The sequence below is a fragment of the Xyrauchen texanus genome, chromosome 18, assembly GCF_025860055.1.
Source record: "Xyrauchen texanus isolate HMW12.3.18 chromosome 18, RBS_HiC_50CHRs, whole genome shotgun sequence".
Taxonomy (NCBI): domain Eukaryota; kingdom Metazoa; phylum Chordata; class Actinopteri; order Cypriniformes; family Catostomidae; genus Xyrauchen; species Xyrauchen texanus.
The window spans coordinates 36,059,967-36,084,423 of NC_068293.1; the positions used below are offsets into that span (position 1 = coordinate 36,059,967).

The following is a 24,457-nucleotide window of genomic DNA, read 5'->3' on the forward strand; positions in this document are numbered from 1 at the left end:
TACTTACTGAGACTTGTCGGCAGTGTTGCATGTGGAGAAGTCCCCATGGTAGGTCCTACCCAGAGGGGATGGAACACACCAACCGGTGGCAGAGTAGACTCTGCCCAAGGAAGACGTGAGTTTACCAATGGTGAAACCATCTTGCCGAAGATACATCACACTGGGTTACATAGAGACAACCAGCACATGTGGAGCACCTACCCCAGTATAGGACCTAATAGCACACATACTGGCATCGCAGCACTTACCTGGCTCCGTGTACCCACCATAGGTGGGTCAGCATAGTCAGCGACAAAGGAGGAGGTAACCATCCTCGTAATCCATCATAACCACCCGTGTGTGGGTGTGTTGTGCCGCAGCTGGGCGCGCAGTGGTGGGGAGCCCACCTCTGCAGTGTCGTGCCTGCCATAAATGTGCGGTGTCCAGCGATCACAATAACGACGGCCGTAAAGTCTGAATTTCTTAGCTTCTTAATGCTTCGAGGAATTTCCGGTGATATAGGACATTTTTGTGTAATTCTGTTTAAAATTTTTCTTACATTCCTTCAGCCAGAATATTCCGATCCTACACATCACACATTTATTTCAGCATTTACAGTGTTGATTTTCTTTTCTTATTAATTTATTTTTAAATATTGTAAATTTACTGAGAATGGTAATTTATTTTAGCTTGTAAGTTCATTGTTTAGATGAAGTCTGATGAGCATTGCAGACAACTGAATAGTTCTTTTTAGTTGTCTCAGCACCAGTGGCCTCTGTTATACAGTAATTAGTGTAAATATAGACATATTTAGATGGATGCTTGTAGTATTTCTATGATTACCACCAGTGAGCAAGGACCCGATCATCAGCTAAGCATAATATGCTCTCTATGTTTGCTTAAGAGACAGAAGACAAAGTAAATTCATCAAACTGAAACTCCATTTGGAATCAGCACAATAATGTTCTCAGAAGTGATCTTAATTTAAACCTTTTTAACAGTTAGTGTTTGAACAATTAGTGCTCAAGAACTATGAGTCAGTAATGCATATCATATCTACCTCTATCTTTTGACAATAGCCTCTACTTTCAGAAGATGTTATTACATTTTTGTAAGAAGCACGTTGCAGAATACCTATGAGCCAATTCAAGGTCCAAAATTTGCTTTTTATTACAGATACTTATGGTGGTGAATTGACAACATTTTAAATCCATCAATATTTTGTAACAGCAGTGAAACTTTATTTAGCATTATTTATATATCAAAAAATATATTTTTGTTCCTATGACCATGAAATTCTTTAAAGTTATTTTTTCTTTGAGAGTCATTGTCTCTGTGAAGTTGCAACTGATACAATAACATGAAATATACATAATGATTTCTCTTTTTTTTTTTTGATATGCCACATGTTGTGGAGTTCAGGAGGGAAAAAAGGACAGGTATTCAAGTCAAGTAATTTGTATTTCTCAACACATCGTTTCAAAGCAGCTTTACAGAAGATCAGGCATTAACAGAAGATAAAACTGTAATATCTATAATGTCTTAGAGTCATCATTATGTAGTTTGATAAAATATGATTGTGAATTGTGTAAAAATAATTAAATAATAATTGTATTTATAACCCCAGTGAGCAAGTTGAAAGCGAATGGCAAGGAACACAAACTCCAGAAGATGTTGGTTAATGGAGAAAAATAACCTTGGGAAAAAACAGACTCACTGTGGGGGCCAGTTCCCCTCTGGCTAACATCATGAATATAATGCCAATATTACTTACTGTATGAATAGTTCAAGTCATTGTTTTAAACTGTGTTAATGGTCAGTGTTTTAACAAAGATTTTGTATGAACTGTAAGATTAATGACTAATGTCTTTGAAGACCATCCTGGATTAACTGCAGAAGTTCACATAGATGCGATTGTAGGGTTTTGTTGGCAATTAATTGGTAGTCTATGTATTCCATTTCAAGACTGTAGTCCATCATTAGACCGAGGTGATGCAGGCAGAGATCAGTGAGGTGCATTCCAGTTCAACCTGGCCAGTAATTTCAGGTGAGGTCTATCCTAAATCTAATTTTCAGGCAATGGCATATGAAATATCCCATGTCTTATAGTTGTAGTTGGCTTCAGTTCATCTTCTCAAATCCATCGTAATAGACTGAAGTGATATTTGGCTGGCACCGGCTGCTTTTAGTCATCATCACACAGTGACCCGTAGCAGTGGAGTCCAACACGAAGCAGGAATAGAACTGAATCCAGCCGGTTCTTGTGATCACAGGATAGGAGTCCCAAGGTTGAGACAGGGAAACAAATAAAAATATAGCTGCAAGCAGCGATGGCGGGCCCAAGCCGGTGGCACCGCCACCCCCGTGCCTTTAGGGTCGCTGCTGGCACCGCTACCCCCGTGCCTTTAGGGTCGCTGTGCACGATGGGCAATAACGTAACCTCGCTTTGACCGTCGAGAAGACGTGTGCTGTAGAGCTCGCATCAGCGTGGGCTCTGCAAAAGTGCGCATGGAGGGCACATATCAACCACAAAGTATGCGTGAGCACCCTTCCGATACCTAAAATGAAAAATGAGACACCCGGTCTCCCACACGTTTGACTGATGACAGGGCAGTCAGAAAAACGGTTTTGAGTGAAAGGTATTTCAAATTCACGGATTGAAGCGGTTCGAAAGGGGGGGCTTTCATAGTTTCGAGAACTATAGAAAGGTCCCAGATAGGAACCGATGGGGGGCGCGGGGGGTTCATCCTTCTAGCTCCCCTGAGGAAGCGGATGACCAGCTCGTTTTTTCCCAGTGACTGGCCGTGCAGGGGTTCAACGAACGCCGCGACGGCCGCCACATACACTTTGAGCGTGGATGGGGATCTGCCCTTATCCAGCAGCTCTTTGTAAAAACACGAGCAGCGACGACACCCCACATGTCCGTGGGTCCAGGTCTCTGTCGGTGCACCATTTTGAAAACACAGACCATTTTGACACAGAGTCTTCTCGTGGAAGGGGCTCTAGCGTGTATGATGGTGTTTATTACCCCTTCTGGCAGAGCGACGGGTAGTCGTTGATCACCCACGCGTGCAGCGCCCAGCGCTCTGGGTGGAGATGCCAGATCGTGCCGCGAGCTTGAGAGAGGAGATCTGCTCTCACTGGGATGGGCCACGGCGCTGTCAGTGACAGCTGCGTAAGCTCCGGGAACCATGTCTGATTCTCCCAACGCGGGGCTATGAGGAGCACCGAGTGACGCGTTTCCCTGATCCTCTGCATTACCTGTGGCAATAGCGAGACGGGAGGGAAGGCGTAAAGCGGGCGGTTGGGCCAGTCCTGGGCCAGCGCGTCCTCGCTTTTCGAGAAAAATATTGGGCAGTGAGAGTTCTCTTCTGACGCAAAGAGGTCTATCTGTGCTCTGCCATAACTTCTGGACTGTTTGAGCGTGCAGGGACCATTCCCCTGGGGGAATATTGTCTCTGGACAGTCTGTCTGGGCCGTCGTTCAGGTGGCCTGGCACGTGCGTCGCCCTCAGCGAGCGCAGGTGGCACTGGGACCAACTCAGTATGCGTTTCGTCAGATGGAAGTGGTTCCTGGATCTGACACCGCCCTGACGGTTTAGGTAGGATACCACAGATCTGTTGTCCGAACGGACCAGGACGTGGTGACCCTGAATGACCGGGAGAAAGCGCATGCGGCGTACTCGACCGCTATCATTTCCAGACAATTTATGTGGAGCTTTTCCTGAACTGACCATAGGCCAAAAAAAACGGAGAGCCCTCGCAGACCGCGCCCCAACCCGTGTTGGACGCGTCTGTCGAGATGACTTTTCGGCGAGATACAGCTCCCATCGTCACTCCCCGCTGATACCATTCGGCCACTGTCCAGGGCTGCAGAGCTGAAATACAGGTCTGAGTCACCTTGATCGGCTGGCGGCCTGTGGCCCAAGCCCGGCGAGACGCGCGGGTGTTTAGCCAATGCTGAAGCGGGCGCATGCGCAGTAAACCCAGCTGAAGTACTGCTGCGGCTGAGGCCATGTAACCTAGCACTCTCTGAAATTTTTTCAGAGGCGTGAGGCTGTTCATCTGAAAGGACGCGGCTAGTCGCTGAACACGGCGCGCGCTGTGTAGATAAGCGAGCCGTCATTGCCACGGAGTCTAGTTCTATTCCAAGGAAGGAAATTGCCTGACTGGGCTGTAGTGAGCTCTTGGTCCAATTGACTGCAAGACCCAAACTGTTCAGATGGCTGAGAAGAACTGTTCTGTGAGACAGAAGCTCCGTATGTGACTGTGCCATAATCAGCCAGTCGTCCAAATAGTTCAGAATTCGCAAGCCCTGACTCCGCAGGGTTGCGAGCGCCGCATCCATGCACTTCGTGAAAGTACGGGGTGCTAAAGACAGGCCGAACGGAAGGACGGTGTATTGATAAACCTGCCCGTCGAAGGCGAATCTCAAGAATGGCCTGTGACGGGGATTTATCTGAATCTGAAAATAGGCATCTTTCAGATCAAGAGAGATAAACCAGTCCGAGTTTCCTGATTGTAAGCATTTTGAACGGTCTTTTTGCAAGCACCTTGTTCAAAACCCTGAGATCTAATATTGGTCTGAGGCCGCCGTCTTTCTTGGGAACAAGAAAATAACGGCTGTAAAACCCCGACTCGCTCAGCGAAGGCGGCACTTTCTCTGTGGCCCTTTTGCACAGAAGGTTTGCTATTTCTGAACGAAGCATGCAGGCTGCTTCCGTGTTCACAATAGTTTCGAGCCGCGCTGTGAAGCGGGGAGGGCAGCGATCGAACTGTTGCAAATAGCCCTGTTTTATTGTGCTTAACACCCATTTGGATATCCTGGGATAGCTTCCCACGCTTTGAAGTGTAACGCTAGAGGGTGAATGGCCAAATCGCCCTGATTGCCGCACACAGTGCGCTGAACAGAATGTGTGAGCGCGCTTACTGTGCTTATGCATGACTGCTCGCAGACAGCAGGGACAGGCTGTTCTGTGAGTGACTTCCCGATGGAGGTGAATGGGGAAAGAGTCACATCTGTTAAGTGATGCGCGAGCATAGTCACGGGCACGGGACTTACATACAGAGAAGTGTTTGCTGGCCGTGTGACAGAGCGGGCAGAGAATGGGCGCGCGCACGTATTCGTGAGCACGTTTATTGACTCTAACACTCGAGCGGGCTGTGTTCGCTTTATGTGAGTGGGCTCTGATAGGAACACGGGAAGTGTAATGCTTGTGTGTAGGGGTGAACACTGGATTGTGGGCACATTTTCTACACATAAGGCATGTTTGCTCTTTACATGATTTCTTTGGGTCGCTGTGAAAACGGCGTTTGAGTGCAGGCAAGCGGGCAGTATCACCGGCATGTTGGCTGCTGAATCCACCACTGCAGTAGCCTGAGAGAAGGGGACTGACAGAGGGCGAAGCTTTGACGGCTGTCCGGCTGCGGCGGGACTGAGCCGTCGTTTTCTCAACAAAGCTAGGAGGAATTCGGTTGCTCAGGTTTCAACGCAATCTTAGGCCAAGGCCCGCGGGGGGGCGGCGGTCTGCGGCGGCTGTCTGAGCGCGACCTGGGGCGGCCGCCCTGTCGACGCTGAAATGTCTGGCTTTGCTGAGCTGGGCGCTGTGAAGAGGCTCGTGCAGGAGGCTGGTCATGTGGGCGGCCTGCAGAGGAGCTAGCGTGACGAGGCAGGAAGAGATTCATGGCTTGGGTGGCTTTCTGGACTTCCGTGAAACGGTCAACAATGCCACTCACCGCGGAACCGAAGAGACCGGACGGAGAGAGCGGCGCGTTGTCCGTCGCGCTCCTTAGATCTGAAACAGCCTCTGGGTGTCCGCCTTTCTCATCCCATTCTCGAAGGAGGTCCGCTTGGAGGATCTGTAAGACGGCCATGGAATGCAGAGCAGATGCGGCTTGGCCGGCGGCGGCATAGGCGCGGCCAACACAGGTGGAAGTAGTTCTGCAGGCCTAGACAGGAGCACCGGTTTAGACCGCCATCTCGCGGAGGGCGGGCAAAGGTGTGCTGCTACCGAATCCTCTGGATTCCTGGGCCGAGGAGGAGGCTTGGGAGCCTGACCACTCCTCGCTGTCCGAAGCCATGATGGAACAGCAACCCTTATCCTCCGCCTCGTCATCCCAGATGGCAGCAGTGCGGCCGCTCGGCGGCAACTGCGCGTCCCGGGGGGACGGGGAGGGTGAAAGCGAGACTCGAGGGAGAGGCTCCGGCGAGGCAGTCGCTTCTAACACCGGTTCCAGCAGCCTTTGGGAGCGGCGCTTCTTATTGCGGATGGCTGAAGGTGGCGAAGACAGCCGGCTTCTTCGAGCACTGTCCAAGCTTGCTAGATGCCCCTCGAACGGCGACGCGGCTTCCAGTTCAGAAATGCGAAGAGCTTCGCTGAAGAGATGAAAATCAGGGTTCCAGCCTACGAACTACGCTTATATGCACTCTAGCCACGCCCATTTTGGCGGGCTTTGATGCAGTAGCGCGTGACGCTCTCTCATTGGACGCGAGTTCGCCCAAGTTCGTCTATAGGCTGCAGCAGTTGCCGCAGAGCAACCAATGAGCTCGCTAGCTAGCCCGCTCAAGGTCTGCAGTTGCTGCACTGCGTTGACAAATGATACAAAATTAAGGATAATTTTTTGGCTTCAATATCTCAGAAAAGATTAATCTTTCCCGTAGCGTAAGCTAGCTTACGCAATACGAGAGAACCTCTCGTAAGAGAACACTCGTGGCCACTTTTACACATTGTATCCTTTTTTATTTATTTATTTGTTTTGCCTTGTGGAGCTGCCCTACAAGGAGTCTGGCACAATATCAGATGATTTGGAGGAGCATGTTAACAAGCCTCTGTCCCAGTAGACAGGATGCTGATATCAATGGAGAACAGAGGATTAATATTATCGGTGCCACAAAAACAGTGTGCACAGACTAAAGGGCAAGACCATTGCCAGGACAGGGGCGGCCAAATCTTTGACTGTCCCTGAGACCTTCAGCAATGATCCATGCTGGTATACTGTATGTTAATGTCACTGATTTTGGTCTGTGTTACAATATAAGGCCTGTTTCACACTGTTACAGCATTCATGACAGCACAACTGGAATTTCTGTATTTTTGCTGTATGTCACATCCTGAACTCACCAGAAAGATGTATGGTATATGGTATGTATAAACGTATGGTGTTTATCAATACAATACTTTTGTGATACATGCTTTTATGAAGCAACATAAAATCAATGAATAAAATCAAGTGTCGTCTTTCATTTATCGCTCTCTCTCTCTCTCTCTCTCTCTCTCTCTCTCTCTTTCTCTTTCTTTGAATATCCCATTTTACTTAGAAATACATCAGATTATGGACGTAAATTACAAACTGCATTTCATATTGACTTAAAGCAGTTTATAGTCTTCAATTTGGCGTTTAGGTTCATGTCAGTATGATAGCTCAATGCTTGTCTGCTGTTGCAGTAACTATGATGCTTCGCTTATGCATATACCAACCAATCTATGAAGGTGACTGAAGTTTTATTGCAATAATCAGCATCTGCTAATGTGACACAATGGTGATTGAAACATAATGGTAATTGCCCATTACCGGTAACAACTTGATGCATATTACTTGTTTATTTGCTTATGTAATTTTGCTTTATGTTGGACAGACTCACAGAGCAAAAGTATTCACGCTTAACCAATTCCATCATTACAGTGATTGCAAAGTGGCATTGTATTGCTTTTCAATATTACACTTAGCACTTTATTGATATTCAGTGACAGTGTTTAATTTAACCAGAACCAAAGATTATTCCACCCTTAAGTGTGCCATTTTGTTTATTTGTTTTTATTTAAATTTAACATAACATTTAAAAACCTCTCATTGACTTATATTTGATAGAATATTCAGCATTTAAATGTGACCGGTCCATATCTGCATATTGAATTGCAGTAGATATTCTTTCATAAATCTGTTAGCATATTGAATTGTGACTGGTCTTATTTCCTTGCATATATTTAACATTTATACCCACGTTTACACTTTAACTTATACACTTTTTTTGATTCTCTGTGATATTCATATTTTTAACTGCTGAAACTCCATTTCAAAATTCAGTTATATTTTGTTGTGATGTTTTAAGTTAAGTTAGCAAAACTACTTGTAATGTTATTAAAACAATGTCTGTACTCTGAATAGAAACTACAAAGTTAAGAGACCATTATTTTAAAGGAGTGCTATGAAATGTATTAACTACAGATCTTTCAAAAGATGAAACATGAAAATTAAAACAGCTGCATAGATTAGAACAATATGGAAGGATTTTGATGTCCTACTGGGTACTACTGGTTTATATATATATATATATATATATATATATATATATATATATATATATATATATATATATATATATATATATATACTGTATATACAGTATACACAGTATACACATATAGAATAGAGTAGACCAGTGAATCATGCACAACAAAGTATAGACAACAAAGTATAGACACAGGACATAAACAATACCTGTGTAGTCAACAAACCCTAAAATGACCATAAAAACGATAATTTAAACAACATAAGAAGAATGAATGTAAGTGCTTTCATAAAATGATAAGCTTCACAGTTTTTGCCTTAAAACCCTCCAAAAATTGGCCAAATTCATGTTCACTTTAACTGTGGTGTGTGTTTTGCTAGACCAGTAACAAGCTCTTGCTGTATTGTGTTTGTCTGTCTCCCCAGCCCTCGACCTGTGAATGGTGTCGCTGTGAGCAAAATAACGAGGTACACTGTGTGGTAGCTGACTGTGCAGTACCAGAGTGTGTCAACCCAGTGTACGAGCCAGAGCAGTGCTGCCCCGTCTGTAAAAATGGTAAGAATGGCCTATTTCTTATTATAGCTTCTATTGAGATTTGGGCTCTGTGTGAGAATATTTCATGGGGAAGATGAAAATGCCTACAAGGTGTTCTTTTGAGTATACCTTGGAATACTCTCTCTAATGTCCCTAAGCAGGCCTGGACTGGTAATTTGACATACCGGGCATTTTCCCGGTGGGCCGACGCAGTTTGGGGCGAAATGGGCCGAATGGGCCACGATAAGCTAAAATAAGCCGCCGCGTTATGCAGAATGGACCACAAAACGGCATCGCAATATGCAGAAAAGGCCAGCGAACCTTTTGGACCAGTTGCTATGTAAAATCCCAGGCCAATTTCTCTTCTCAGTCCAGCCCTGTCCCTAAGGAAGAATAATTGTTCTGCAGACTGGCATTTTTCAATGATTGTGCAATTCCACCAACAGCTTTATGAACAGGTAATTTAAAGGAATAGTCCACCAAAAATAGCTTCAGTCACCATTAAATTTCACTGAATCTGTAAATGCACAAATTGTTTTCATGTTGAATATCCTGGTACACTCAAAAATATGTCAGATTACAGAAGGGTAACATTTCATGTTGACTTTAAAACCCACTCAGTTTGACCAGCTAGTGAGTGCTGATTACAATCATGTGCTCAATTACAGGTGAAATTTGGTGCAGATAAACAGTGTCCCATTGATTAAGACCACACTAAGAAGGATTAATTGGCCTAAGGGGACTCCTCTATCTTTTGTGTCCTGATGCACTAGTCAGTGATCCCAAAATTACAATTACTGGATTCCAATGGCTCTCTGGATGGCCAAGGGCAAGAAATATCCCTGTGTCAGCCCCATACAGAGGGCATTTCTCTCTCTGCACAAACACAAGGTCATTGAATCAGTGGCACATAAAAAATGTTGATTGGCACAGTGTGTATAAGCCAAGCAACCTAGAAGGCATAGGCTTAATCAAGATTGCAGTATTGATCAAAACTGGGATGTTTGAACAGACAAATCAAGCTGAAAATGCCAATTTACAGATTATGATCTTTTTAGGTAAACAGTTTACCTGGCAGTACCACAATCTGTGGTATTTAGCTGTTAGACAGTTCACAAATTGCTAATTCTTCAATGTGATAACTTTTGTAGAACACATATCAGAAGGTAGAACCGATTAGAAAATTATATCTTATATTTAAACGTGCACTCGTTATGTGTTGCGCTTGTTATTTTGGATGTAGGCTCAAACACGAGCAATGGTTTCTGGTTACAAAGGCTGTTGTATATATGTGCTATTTGAAAGTGTGCCGTAACACAGAGGTTACTGAGATAAAGTCAGATGTAAGTGTATGCATATTTACTTTCAAAGAGGTGCAACACTCACTCTATAAGCATAAACAGAACTTCAACTTAATTAAAATTCTAAAAGTTTGAATTTGTAAAACTTGAACTTATTAGTCTTATAAGGTTGCTTTAAAGTGTTACACCACCTCAGAGTATGACATTTAAAATTTTGGTTGCTCCTCTTCTTCAATTAAGCACATTTTTATCTTTTCTGTGTTTTTATAAACTTTTTCAAAGGTACTATTCATTTCTAAAGGGGTAGAACTTTCTTAAGGAGGAAAAAAAATACTGGGTACACCATTAAGTGCTGGTTTAGAAAAACAAATCTGGTTTTACATAAGGTTTAGAAGTGTGAAAATATATGACAGTGTCATACAAATATCCATTTAGTTAGATTTTATCAAAATGAAACTGAATCAGGTTTGCAGCATAATTTAGTTTTTCAACTCTAAAGAAATCTTGCTGCTTTCCGGAGTGCCTCGGGAGACATGTTTGAAATATATATAGGTTAAGAAATCAAATCTAATCTTCCAACAGCAACTTTTAAATCTATGAAATCCCCACCTTGTTCCCTTCTGGCACACACTGACCTAGATTCTCCAGGATCCACGTCACAATCAGAAGTAGCCTGGTCTCATGAAATTTACGTGAACATGACAACATTTTGAATTTCAAAATGTATGTGCTGTTACGTTTCCAGTGAAATGTCCAGCAGGGGGGGCCAAAAGCAAGTAAAATTGTGTATTCAGACACGTTTTTCTTTACACGAAATATGGACTTTTATATATATTTTTTTAAAACATGCCTCTCTTACCTAAAGTTTTGCCTGAACCTAACCAGTAGTAGTGTTTTAAAATATAAATGAGACGTTTCAAAATTCATCCTTACCAAATCAACACCTAAACTTAACCATTAGTGTTTTAAAAAATATATGAGAAGTTAAAAAAGACATCCTTAACTTATCAATCCCTAGTGTTTGACACCCTTACCTTATCAATCCCAACCCCTAAAAATTGTTTTAAAATGCAGAAGTGAAATGAAAAAGCACATTTTGTATTGTTTCTATGACTCTGTAATATCACCAGTCTGCTATAGTCCATAACTGGTTTCTTCCAACTCTAAGTCCAACACCCTATCAGCTGAGCTACCATGCAAGCTATCTGAGTTGGAATAAGTATATAAATGAAGGTGAGTCTGTAATAAAATCATAAAAATATATTTTATTTCCAAAAGATATGTTTGAATAAAACTGTGTATATATCATAAAATAGCAGGTTCTGAGTAATAGAGAGAAAAATAAGTATTTCTAAAGTGAAAATCAGCCATTTAATTTATTATTTGCGTGAAAGTGAATAAAACACAGTTGTTGTAGTGCCTCTTGTGTTCATTTCTCCTGGAAACAGCAGGAAATTGTACCTGGAGACACGTTTAACAAGATTTGCAAAAATGTATATAGTCACATTTCACTATGAGACCAGGTTGATCAGAAGTGTGGTGTAAAGTATAGTTGCCAAATAGATGCTAGCTGTGCCCTTATCCTTTACTTGCACACAAAGACATGCAGAGATACGCACGTACCAATACGTAAACCTTGCCTACAGCCTGGAAGATAACTAATCCAGAAAGACAGGGCACAGAGATGAGCTCGTGGTGGTGGCATTTCAGGAAGGCTGTGGTGGAGCCCCTTGGAGGACACAGCCACATCTGTTTCTGGGATCTGTAAAGGGTCAAATCATGAAGAATCAAATTTTCTTCCTTGCTGAAAAGAGCAGCATTGCAAAAATATTGCTATGCTGATGTACCAGCTACCCTGCCTAAACAAGCCAAGTCCAGCATGGAAATTCATGCTGGTCTAAGTTGGTCTTTACAGCAAGGTTGATCTTTTATAGCAAGTAAGCCATTTTTAGGTTGATTACGTTCTAAAAATGTTACGCTGTAGGTAACGCTATCAAAACATTCCTCTGTTTGTTTGAGCGGCCCTTCCAACCATCTACAGCAGCATTTGTTCAAACAATGCCATGAGTTTGGTGTGGGACTATCTGATTGTACAACCAATGGAAAACAGGGGACATTATCTGGAATATGTATAAAAAAATTTTTTTTATTTGTTTTGTGTTTTGCAAGTCTTTGGTTACACTAGTGGCATAACAATTACACAGTTTAAAGATTACAGCTTTAAAGATTAAGGTACTATGAAAACATACTATAACTTTAATGGAAACGTTCACCCAAAACTGGAAAAATTCTCATCATTTACTCACCCTCATGCCATCCCAGATGTGTATGACTTTCTTCTGATGAACACAAATGAAGATGGTGTGGCATAGAGCACTAAAACGAGCACTAAACAGAAGGTTGCCAGTATGATCCCCTCAGCAACTACCATCCATGAGCAAGGAATTTAACTGCAGGTTGCTCCGGGGGGATTGTCCCTGCAATAAGAGTACTGTAATGTAAATCACTGTGGATTAAAGTGTCTACCAAATGCATAAATGCAAATGTAAAATTTTTAGAAGTATATTTCAGCAAGTGAAAATGCACTAAAACTTGAAGCTCCAAAAAGCACTTAAAGGCAGCATAGAATTAATCAAAACGTCTCCATTGGTTAAATCCATGTCTTCTGAAGAAATATGATAGGTGTGGGTGAGAAACCAATCAATATTTAAGCCCTATTAAACTATATTAAACTAAATTCTCCTCTCTGCCCGGTAGGTGGCAATATGCATGAAGAATGCAAATCACCAAAAACTAAAGAAGAAGAATGTGATTGTGGAGATAGGTAGTAAAAAGGACTTCATTATCTGTTTCTCAGCCACGCTTACTATATCGCTTCTGAATATATGGTTTCAACCACTGGAGTCCTATGGATTACCTTTATGCCACCTTAATTTTTAAGCTCCAGAAGCATGTTTTGGTACTCATTCTCTTGCATTGAGAGGACCTACAGAGCTGAAATGTTCAAATTACAATGATCAGTAAATGATGAGGTCAATTACATTTTTGATAAAATTTTCCTTTAAGAACTCAAAACTTTCTTCCCTGTTCAAAAAGACCATTTAGACTAAGCTTCAAAAATGTCTCCTTCATGCTCATTTCATATGCAAAGACAACATTTACATAGTAGCAATAAAAATGCCCTGTTTAATTTTTAAGTGTCTGAGAAGGAGTGGAATTTATTAATTTTTTTTTTTAGCTGAAACAAAACCCCAGAACATAAAAAAACTACAACTATAAGTGGACTTGATAAAATGATAAAAATTGAAAACTCAATAATGTCTTCAATAATTAATTTTCTATTTCTGTTAATAATTTCAAGGCTTTGGTTTAAAGTGACATCATAGCCAAAATAAATTTGCCAGAACCTTACCCAGGCTCTTTTGTTCTGCAATTTTAGAGGGTAAAAAGGCAAAATATTTAGTGTGAAATAGTATTGCTCAAGAACTGCTCTAAACCATCTAACAAGAAGTCTGTTGTTGAATCTCTGTCAGATTGTTCCACATGGACAAACTGAGACAGTAAATGTCAAGAGACACTTATGCCAGCATTGACAGAGCTGGCAGTGGATCGACGACGACACTGGAAATGCCAAGTCTCAGTCAATCAAAATTCAGACATGACTGCATCATTTTTGTAGCACAACTTTTTGCCTCACAATGCATATTGTTTCTTGCTATAAACATACAGCTAGTATCTGACATTCTGGCAAGTCATATAAAGACAGAGGATGTGGAAGCCTTATAGGAATGTTTTCTTTTGGAACCTCCCTTAAAGGTGAAATGTCTAATGTTCACGCTACTAGCATCACCAAATCTATTTGTAAAAATAATGACTGTTTTCAAAGTATTAAATTGTATGGACAAACAAATAACCCTGCCCCAAACTCATGCCATTACTTTAGCCAATGTGGCTGTGTCAGGCTGCTCAAACTAACAGAGCTAGTGATAGTGCCGAGCCATAGTGTTCACAAGGATTTTAACCTACACATGGCTTACATATATACAGTTGAAGTCAGAGGTTTACAAACACCTTAGCTTAGTTTTTCAAAATTCCTGACATGTAATCATATAAAACATTCAACAACCCTGTCTTGTTAGGATCACTATTTTATAACCCATCTGGTAGGGACTATAAATGTTTTTCATCAGTCCATATGATTTATTCTAGAATATAATTTTTGTATATATATATATATATATATATATATATATATATATATATATATATATATATATATATATATCTGTTGTTGATTGCTCAATTGGAAATATCTTAGTTTCAGATCATGCCCTGGTGAGTTTAGAGGTGTTGCCACACAAAGAGAAAAATAAATCATATAGTTGGCGCTTTAATGTATCCCTTTTACAAAATCCTGTAGGCTGCGCCTCAATGAAAGGCTGAAATCAATGTTTATTTGGAGACCATCTGGTCCTAAGTATCCTCTGTGAGCATGGCTTGGGACTTAAGGCAGTTCTTAGGGGCAGGATCATACATAAGCCTCATTCATCAAAAAATCCAAATCATTAGAACTCGTGAAAGGGAATATTAAAAGTGCAGAGGCAGAGCTGAAGCGCCGAATGTTGTCTGATAGCCTCAGAGAATGAACCCGATTGAAATACATATATAATACTATTTTGTCACGGAAGCTGGAGTTTTGGCTATTCGGGGCAATACAGTCATACTTTGAGTTGGGGGATAAAGCAGGGAAGCTTTTTCTAGATACATAAAACAGAGAGTCTTTTTCTACCATTCCCTCAGTGAAATCTGCTGGTGGTGAAATATTTACCTCAGCCATTGATATTAATAATACCTTTAAAGTAAAAAAATCTTGATCTATATAGTTCCACGTCTTCGTCTACTGATGAAGATATTAGAAACTTTGTGGAACTATTAGAACTTCCTAAACTGACGACTGAGCAAAAAATTCTCTTGATTCTGATATAACCTTGGAGGAGCTTAGCGAGGTAATTAAGGCCTTGCCTACAGGCAAGTCTCTGGGGCCAGATAGCTTTGCTGCTGAATTCATTTAGGTCTTATGCTACAGAAATGGTTCCACTTTTGTAAGAATATTATACAGAATAATTATGAATGATTGGAATGGAAAGATTCTGCCAACCATGACAGCCCGGATTAGTCTGATTCTAAAAAGGACAAAGATTCAAGCGAGTGTAAGAGTTACCGTCCATGATGTAAAAATACTGTCAAAAACTTTGGCTAATCGATTGAGTAAAGTTATGACTTCTCTTATACATACAGATCAGGTGTGGTTTATTCGGGGCAGTAGCTCTTCTGATAACATTAGGCATTTCATCAATATCATGTGGTCAGTGGCGAATGATCAGACTCCGGACGCTACCATCTCACTTGATGCCGAAAATGCATTTGATATGGTAGAATGGGATTATCTTTTTAAGATTTTGGAAATACTTTTCCAAATATTTTGGTAATACTTTTATTGGATGGATTAAGTTACTTTATAGACACCCGGTAGCGGCGGTACAAACAAATAAATTCATTTCAGATTATTTTACTCTGGATAGGGGCACCCGGCAGGGTTTCCCTCTTTCCCCATTATTGTTCTGTCTTGCCCTGGAACCAATAGCAGCCGCGATAAGAAAGGATGATAATTTTCCAGGGGTGGTATCGGGAGGTATGGCGCATAAGCTTTTGCTTTATGCAGATGATATTTTATTATTCATCTCCGACGCTACTAGATCTATGCCTTGCCTCCACAGAATTAGTAATTCCTTTTCTTGGTTCTCAGAGACTGAATGGCCACGTCCTTCACAGTCTCTGGTCTCTGAGTCTCTCTTGGATGATTTTACTCTTGAAGCGGGATCAGATGAAAGCCAGTGAGTGTTTACATGTGACACTCTCTGTACAGTAAATCCGCTCCCATGTTTATTATGAACGAGACATGCGTCACGCACTGTGAATAAGCATGCACTGCTCAGTACAATCGGTTTCTGTGGAAGGTGCAGTATATTTCTGTGGAAATGTGCAGTTGAGTCAAGCACTTCCTGAAAATGTATATATATCCCAATGTTAGTGACAGAAATTGGGGGAAAATATTGGTGAAGTTTAGCCCATTGTGCGTAAGTGCCTGGGTTTGTTCCTGGCAGGCAGTAGATGGCCAAACACTGCCCCACCCTAATTAGAGCCTGTAAAGCTGAGTGGCCTGCCAGGAACAACTTGGGACACCTTTCTACTATCGTGTGAAGTTTTTTGCGTAAATTGCATAAACATTTTTAATGCTTTAAACATGAACTATTAATTGCAGAAATGAATACGTAAAATTTCCCAGCCCTAATTTAACAGCCCCACAAAAGTGCACATACACACAAAAATCCCTCTCCACTGCCCCTCCCCAAGAACCCTCCAAAAAAGCTAAATATCCACCCCACTTCCTATTAAACAAATCCCATTTTCCCAACCTTCCATAAATCGCCACCACAAATGCTGCCACTCCACCCATCTCCCCGCACCACTCCGCAAACGAGGGTACCCCAGCCGTCTTCCACCCTCTAAGAATGATTCGCCTGGCAACCATAACTCTGGCCAGGACCCAAACTTTCAAGTGGTTATCCCCAAATTTAATGACCGCCCCATCACCCAAAATGCAGAGTATGGGGCAAAATGAAAATTGTATGTCCAAAAAGTCACAAATAAATCTCTGACTCTTCAACCAAAATTCTTGTATCTTAACACATCCCCAAAAAGCATGGGTTGTGTCCCCATCTTCTGATTGGCATTGCTAGCAGGTAGGTGTATCTTTAAAACCAAGTTTATACAATCTAAAGGGTGTCCAATATAATCAATGCAAAATTTTAAATTGCATCAGATGCACTCTTGAATCTCTATATGGAGACTTGACATTTTTTTGAATCCTAGCCCACACTCCCTCCTCCAATACCAAGTTTAAATCTCTCTCCCATAATCTCTTGAGAGAAGTTGAAGCTCTGTCCCCCAGACTCTGACTTACATATTTCACCTTTAATTAATCTTACTGGAGCGTAGAGCTTTTGATGAAAGGAATTGGCACATGAAAAACATTTTCAGGTATTATTTTTGAATTCTGATTTTGATTCACTAATGATTATTTTGATAAATCAATCACTTGGCTTGCTACTTGAAGCAATCGATTAAATACCATGTTAATGAGATATGAGAACATTGTCCAGCAATACTAAGCTCAGTTTGTACATTGCTGGAAAGACAGTTGGCCATGTTTCTATGTGGGTGAGCCAATCGTGGGAAACCATCTCTCAGTGGTTTCAGTGGTTACCATAGTTATTGGATGCTTGTGGGTTGCAGGCTAACCTTAGGGCAGTGATGTGGGCCTCCACTGCTACAGAGTAACTTCAGTAATGCCTATGTTCAGCAAGTAGAAAGAGGTGTATGGGAATAATTTATCTCTTATTGGAATAATTTATCTCAAAATTACTATTTTACAATTACTCAACTTTGTTTCATTCCAGTCCTATATTATTATATTTTTTTTTCTTCCATGAAACACAAAAGGAGATCTAATGCTTAAATCTTAATGTCTTAACTTCTGTTTTCGATATAAGGAAATGGATGGTGATTTGTACTGCTAAGCTCCAAAAAGTTTAATAAAAGTATTCAATATAACCACTATATTCAACATCTTCTTTAGGAATAGTTCCTCAAATTTTGTATCAGGTACAATGTGATTTTGTAATCAAGGATTACATTTTTTGTTTTAAAAAGCAGTCTGGGTCATTATGTCATGCAGGGCCATTAAGGTGCCCTTGCACTGGTGACACTCCTTTCTATTGGATGATGAATAACTTATTTTGGCTAGGCCAGTGGTCCCCCTCTTCCTTTCTTCATCTTTTGAACAGTGGGTTTTGCACTCTTGCCAACAGCTCTTAATTTTTACTGATAGAAATCAAATATTCAAGTGCATGTACTGTAAGACCCTTTCAGGTCTCTAAGGAGCATGCAACATTTTCTTGGCAGTAAAGCAATTTGTGCACTGCTAACACAACTGCCCTCTTGCAAGTCTATTAACATGTCTATGATGTGGTTAAAAGGTAATCTAGTTGTTTCCCCCCACAGATAGATGGAGGTCATGATACTTGAACTCATTTTGCAATATGCGGCCCCACTGACTTTCACTGACACAGAGTGAGAGCCATATTTCAGACAATACTGCAACATCAAATCAGTAGGCTTTTTAAGGACTCGCTTAAAACAGCCTTACATTTTAGCTGAAACCTTAATTAAATATAAATTTTTAATTGCTGAATTGTGAATATACTTGCTGTATTAATTGCTGAATTTAATTGCTGTATTGTGAATATACTTCTTTACAGCTGATATTTTACTGATTTAGATCTTATCATCAAATATATCATATATATTGCTCCCACACTTTAAAAATGATGGGAACGGATTGGGGAAGTAGCAATGTCCTTACGTCTTGAATAGTTTTCAGCAATGTCCTTACGTCTTGCAACTCAAAAAGGGAGAACTGAATCCTTGCTTTGGCATGACTCGCTTAAAGCAACATGGACTGAGACACTAAGAGGAGAAGAACTTGAAGAGAAGAACATTTTAGAGGATGGTAGTGAGCACTTAATGTTTAAGGAGCCCATGACATAGCACCTTAAATTGCAGTGACGATAGAGAGCTATAGACCTCATGATCCACATACTGTACATGTCTCCCATAGCATCAGCATGACACAGCATTGAAGTGAACTACAAAAGGGAACTGCACATCAAGCAAATTAACGAATTAACTTGTAACATAAAAATTGCATTTATCTCTGTATTCGCAAATAATAAAAATAGTTTGGTCAGGGTATAATGTCTGAGAGATCAGAAGCAATAAGGATAAATGCTGAGTATCTTGTATCTTATGTTTTACACAGTCTTATCCTGGTTTGTCTCTGAGAAAAGATCTGATTTCACCCACAAAAATAATTCTGATAGAAAAAAAATGTCTGTTTACACTGCAGGTATTCTGTTAAACCCCTTTAAATAGAGCAAATCCACAATAATATTATTAAGCAAGCTTGTACTATTATCTCTAAAGAACTCTGCATGATCAATGGGTTCTAGATTCAAGCTCATGATTCAAGTGCAATAATCTTCTGCCTAACTTTGTCTTTGTCTTGATGTCTAATACGTTCAGATGAAATGCATCTGCTGTATGAATATATCTTGTAAAATAAGAATAATACATATTAATGTATTAAATTTGTATGAAATTAATATGAAAGTATGATAGTTCTGGTATAATATACTGTATAACTACTGATATAAAACTAAACATCGCACCGAACTGTACTAGACTAGAATAAATTGATTGGATAAGCAGATATGGAATGTAAGATACATTTTTTATATGATCCAAAAGGGAATTTCATTTCAGAGTCTGAACATGTTATTACATTGTGATATATGATTACAAATCCAATTTTATTTATTTGCAATGACATAATAATGCACAATAAGACCAGGAATATGTTTCAGGAAAGTAAATGGGGTCAAATTTGATTTCATGTGATTTAAATGGACTAAAAATGCACAATGTTGAGAGGGGAGGTGATTTCCCATTGTTCCTGCACTAAAATCTGCCCCCTTTTTGTTCCTAAACACAAAGACTTAACAGCCACCATACTTTCTTAACCCTCATCCTGCAAGTCTCTTTTAATAAGATACAGTTTTGTACAATATTGTAAAAATGATCTTTCAACACTTAATATTTAGAGCTAGTCTATTTAAAATGTTTATTTCAGTTTTCAAAAATCCCTTGACACTACCTTTGATATAATGTCAGTTGCTTTCAAGGCAGAAATAAAACCACCAGAAGCATTCAGACAAATGTGGCTGTCCTCCTCAGCTTTCAATTTTATGGTAGAAAAGGCATTACAGTCCCATAAACTCATCACAGGAATGTTATGGCCACTATCACAACTATCCATCATTCCTACACATTGAGTCTGCCTATTCCACTGTTGATTTTTTATCATTCAGAATTTATTACTGCTAATTTATATGAGTAAATATGGACATAAATGCATAGATACTGTATTTGCTAAGCAATTAAACCAACTGCTTGGGGTTTAATCCACAGGCAGGCCACTAATGTGTGCTCATTGGGGGATTATCCTGTTGAAGCATGCTTTATAGTATTGAACATAATATTAATATAAACTTTTGTCATAGATGAGACCCTGAGTAAAGCCTTGGAATCTATAATAGATTCAATAGAAATATTTCAATAGAAATATGACACTAATGTTTAATAAATAGTTAATTTTTTAATAGTAAATAATAAACAGATCTTTCATCCAGTAATATAGTTCACTTATCTAAGACCACATCCACAACAATCTGTTTTTGTTCAAAACGTCTTTGTTTTCCAAAGCATGCGGTAATGTAGAGTGTTATCGAAATTTTAGGTGGTTTATGGTTGCCAAGCAACATTGCAACTTGGCGCATTAATATAGAATGCAAGGGATTTTACAATGGCTTCAACTGTGTCTTGAGTTAGAATTTAGAGTGGGAAAAATCTGTTTTATAATTCACAATAACACCACACTGTTCCAAAACACTGAACACTGTCCATTACATTTTGTCTTTAGAGATAATAAGCTAGTTCTAACCTAAACAACATTATTCAATTAATTCTGTAGCTTTACTTGTGACCAGATTGCTGCACTTCTGAAGTCTTGATGTTCACAGGTAAAGCAAAAATGTGTTAAACAACTGTGTGTTTGAATGTCAGAGAGGTTATCTGCTAAGCTCTTACCCCACACTAGAATGGAACAGAACCGAGTGAGCTCGGATCACACATAGTGCCAGCAAGGCTTCACCAGCCTCTAATGCAAAGCATCCCAGCAAGAGGACAGAGAGATTTAGAGGAAGAAAAAGAGAGGGAGAAAGAGCAGCAAAGGAGCTTTAGTGTTACAAAAACAAGCCCATCGGTGCATGCCTGTGAAAAACATCCACACGTCTGTTCTGCTTTCAAACACCCTTGAGTTTTGAATCACTCCAGCATCTCCTCCAAAAGACACTCACGAGAGCTCTCTCTCATATCTTCTTTCCTTAAACCTCCTCATTTCTCCCATGTGACAGGTCCAAATTGCTTCGCTGGAACGACAATCATCCCAGCTGGCATCGAAGTGAAGGTGGACGACTGCACCATCTGTCGGTGCCACAGTGGGGACTGGTGGAAGCCTGCACAGTGCTTGCGGCGGGAGTGCCTGAATGGCCAGACATCATAGAAGCCCCTCCAGAGCTGTAGGGAGGGACACCGATTAGATGTGTGGCACGACTGTCAGAACACAGGGGGCGGCCCACGTTATGGCAGCGCTAGACTGATTGGCAGGAGCACAATTCCTTTGGCAAACTAAGACGGCTGGACAAGCTGAGATACATGGACTCTAATACACACTGTACACATACACATATACACACACACACACATAAAAGTCCTTGGCAGAATCAGAGCAAGTATTTCTCACCAAGGACACATTTATTTTCTCTTGTGATGAGTTCATACAAGGGTGAATCTCCAAAAAACAAGTCTAGGTTGGATTTTACCCCAAAATCATAAGTAAATAAATAAGTAATTATATTTTGTATAATGAAAATGAAGCCAGTTGTTAGGACTATTGCGATTTTGTGCATTGTGATATTATTTTTACGACAATTAAGCACATTGTTTTTTTGTCATTAACATTATTTTAAATGCTACTTCTCATTACTGTAAAACAAAACAAAATATAAGAAAAAATATAAATAAATGCAGTACAAATACCATGATATATAAATAAATGTACAATTAAATTATACATATATATATATATATATATATATATATATATATATATATATATATATATATATATATATATACACACACACACACACACATTCTGTATAGATTTATTTATTTTTTTGCATTACAGAAATAAGAAATATTATTATTTATTTTTTATTTACTTTTTGCATTATAGTAATGAGAATGTGTGCTTCATTGTCATGAAAATATTGCCACACTGTAAAAAATCTTAATGGTCTTTAAATAGGCTTCATTTTCTTTAAATAAAAATATAATTTCTTATTTGTTTTTAATTTTGGGGCGTGAAATGTCCAAGTCATTATCTTGACAGGTTTTGTGAGATTCGCCCACTAATTTTATTTTTTGCTTTTGCTGCTTAAACACTGTGTTTGAATATTTCACAAGGTCACACATGCTCTATGAGTAATTAAAACTGAAAATAGCATTTCAATCATACCATACAGTATTCACACAATTTGAGCATTTTAGTCTAAATTTATGGTAATTATATAATAAATCATAGCACACATTACATCATTAAAACCATAAAACTACACCTCCACTCATCCTGCACAAGCCTCTATGTTCCCTCATTTGTTGAGTATAAGTTACATTTAGTGGTAGTTTAATGGTAGTATTATTAGGGGTATAAGCTTGTTCACTAGGCATCCTGATTAATGACAAGTTTGATTGTAATTGTTTAATTAGTAGAACAAGAGGAAATAAGGTAGACCTTCACCCCATAATTGAAAAAATGGCTCAGGAGTAGAGATGGGAATCATAAGGGATTTTTTATTATTCTATTCTGGCTCTATTTCCACATAACGATTACAGTTCCTTTACAATTCCAATAATGATTCTTTTACTTCTGAGGAAGCCTTCATGCCCAACCCCAATAACTGGTCCTAACTATGTACTAATCAAAAACACTGAACAAGAGAATTAAAATATGTTAACAAAATTAGTGATGTCTATTTCAACTCAACAGACATTGTCAAGACAATTCTGATTCAAATCGAATACTGATGATTCATTAGTCTATTTCAATGATACATCAAAAAGAATAGCTTCATAAGAGTCATTCGTTAGTGGACAGGAGAACTGACTATCATATTTAATTCTGACTGAAAGCTCACAACTCAGCAAAAAGCTTAATTTATTTTCACAACACTGAATAGGCACTGCAGTAAACACTGCACACCGAGTATTTTAGTACAATGCTACATCCACATTGGCAGAAGTATGAAGATGTTTGGGATCCATTAAAAGATCCGTACAACATGAAAACCATTTGGTTTCAGTATATTTTTTTAAATGGAATCAATTCTTGTTTCCCAACCCTACTCAGGTGAAACACTGCTGAAAAGCAAACATTATCCTGTTTCCATTCTGGAACTGATTCCATTGCATGATCCATATGGGCAAACATTTAGGATGGATGCAGCAGTATTAGAGATTCACCGATTGCAATTTTCTTGGCTGATTCCAATTTCTGAGTGTGACCTGCCAATACCGATTTTTTCCAATTTTCTTTCTAAGAACCATTATTGACCGCATATGCAAACAAAATCTACCTTTTAATTTCATAATAAAAGAAATTATTAAACATTACAATTTCTCCAAACTGCACTAAGTTACAGGACTCTTCTCTCACTTTAACAACTCTCAAAATAAAGTGCTCTGTGACTGGAAAGAGGTAGAAATAACAATTAACTGCAAATAAGTTGCTTTATTTAACAACAGATGTCATTTTCAACCATTTTTATAAATGGACATTTTTCTCTTTTTTTTACTCGTCTAACAAAACAATTCCAAAGATTACAAGCCTATGAACAAAACTGAAGTGTCCAATACGTTCAACATTGACATTAAGCTTACGTTAGATGTCCAAATATCAGTTGTAAAACTGATTGCTGCTTCGGGATTGGCTTGTAACCATATCTGTCAACACTCCCGGTTTTCCCAGGCGTCTCCCGTATCTCACACCCATCTCCCACCCCCCTCCCGTTTTGTTATTTCTCCCAGGAAACTCCCGTAATTTGTATGGCCCAAACCACGTTATATGAATAATCACATCAATATATTATTCCAAGGTTGTCCAGTTGCCAGATCTTGTATGAAACACATCCTACTCAAACAATCAACACATCATACAAATTTCTAATAATTTGTGACCTCAACCTGGCAACCAAAACCCAGCTGCTCTGTTGATATCTGCGCAGGCAGTAGACGCGGGAAGTTGAATCAAGCATCACTGGTAGATGGAGGAGAAGACTCAGGAAGTGCTCCGGCGAAATAAAATAATAATATATATATACATGTAAATTTAACAACAGCTGGGCGGAAGAATTTAATTTCATATCCCGAAACCATATCGACAATGCCCATGCCTTTTGCAAAGTGTGTCGCACATTAGATAACAACGGCACAATTTGTATGTATTTAACCTGCCTCTGCCATCCAGCAACCCCCTACCCCTCCCGGATTTGTTT

The 24,457-nt window shown here is 39.8% G+C and overlaps 1 protein-coding gene across 1 annotated transcript in view; it reads left to right on the forward strand.

The window, feature by feature from the left end:
- The window catches only part of LOC127659290 (von Willebrand factor C domain-containing protein 2-like), a 43,342-nt gene extending 21,937 nt beyond the window's left edge, over positions 1-21,405 (forward strand). Inside the window, exons 3-4 of the mRNA XM_052149039.1 lie at positions 8,694-8,823; positions 21,257-21,405. Coding sequence (XP_052004999.1) covers positions 8,694-8,823; positions 21,257-21,405 — 279 coding nt within the window. The remainder of the gene's footprint in view (positions 1-8,693; positions 8,824-21,256) is intronic.
- The last annotated feature ends 3,052 nt before the right edge of the window (positions 21,406-24,457 follow it).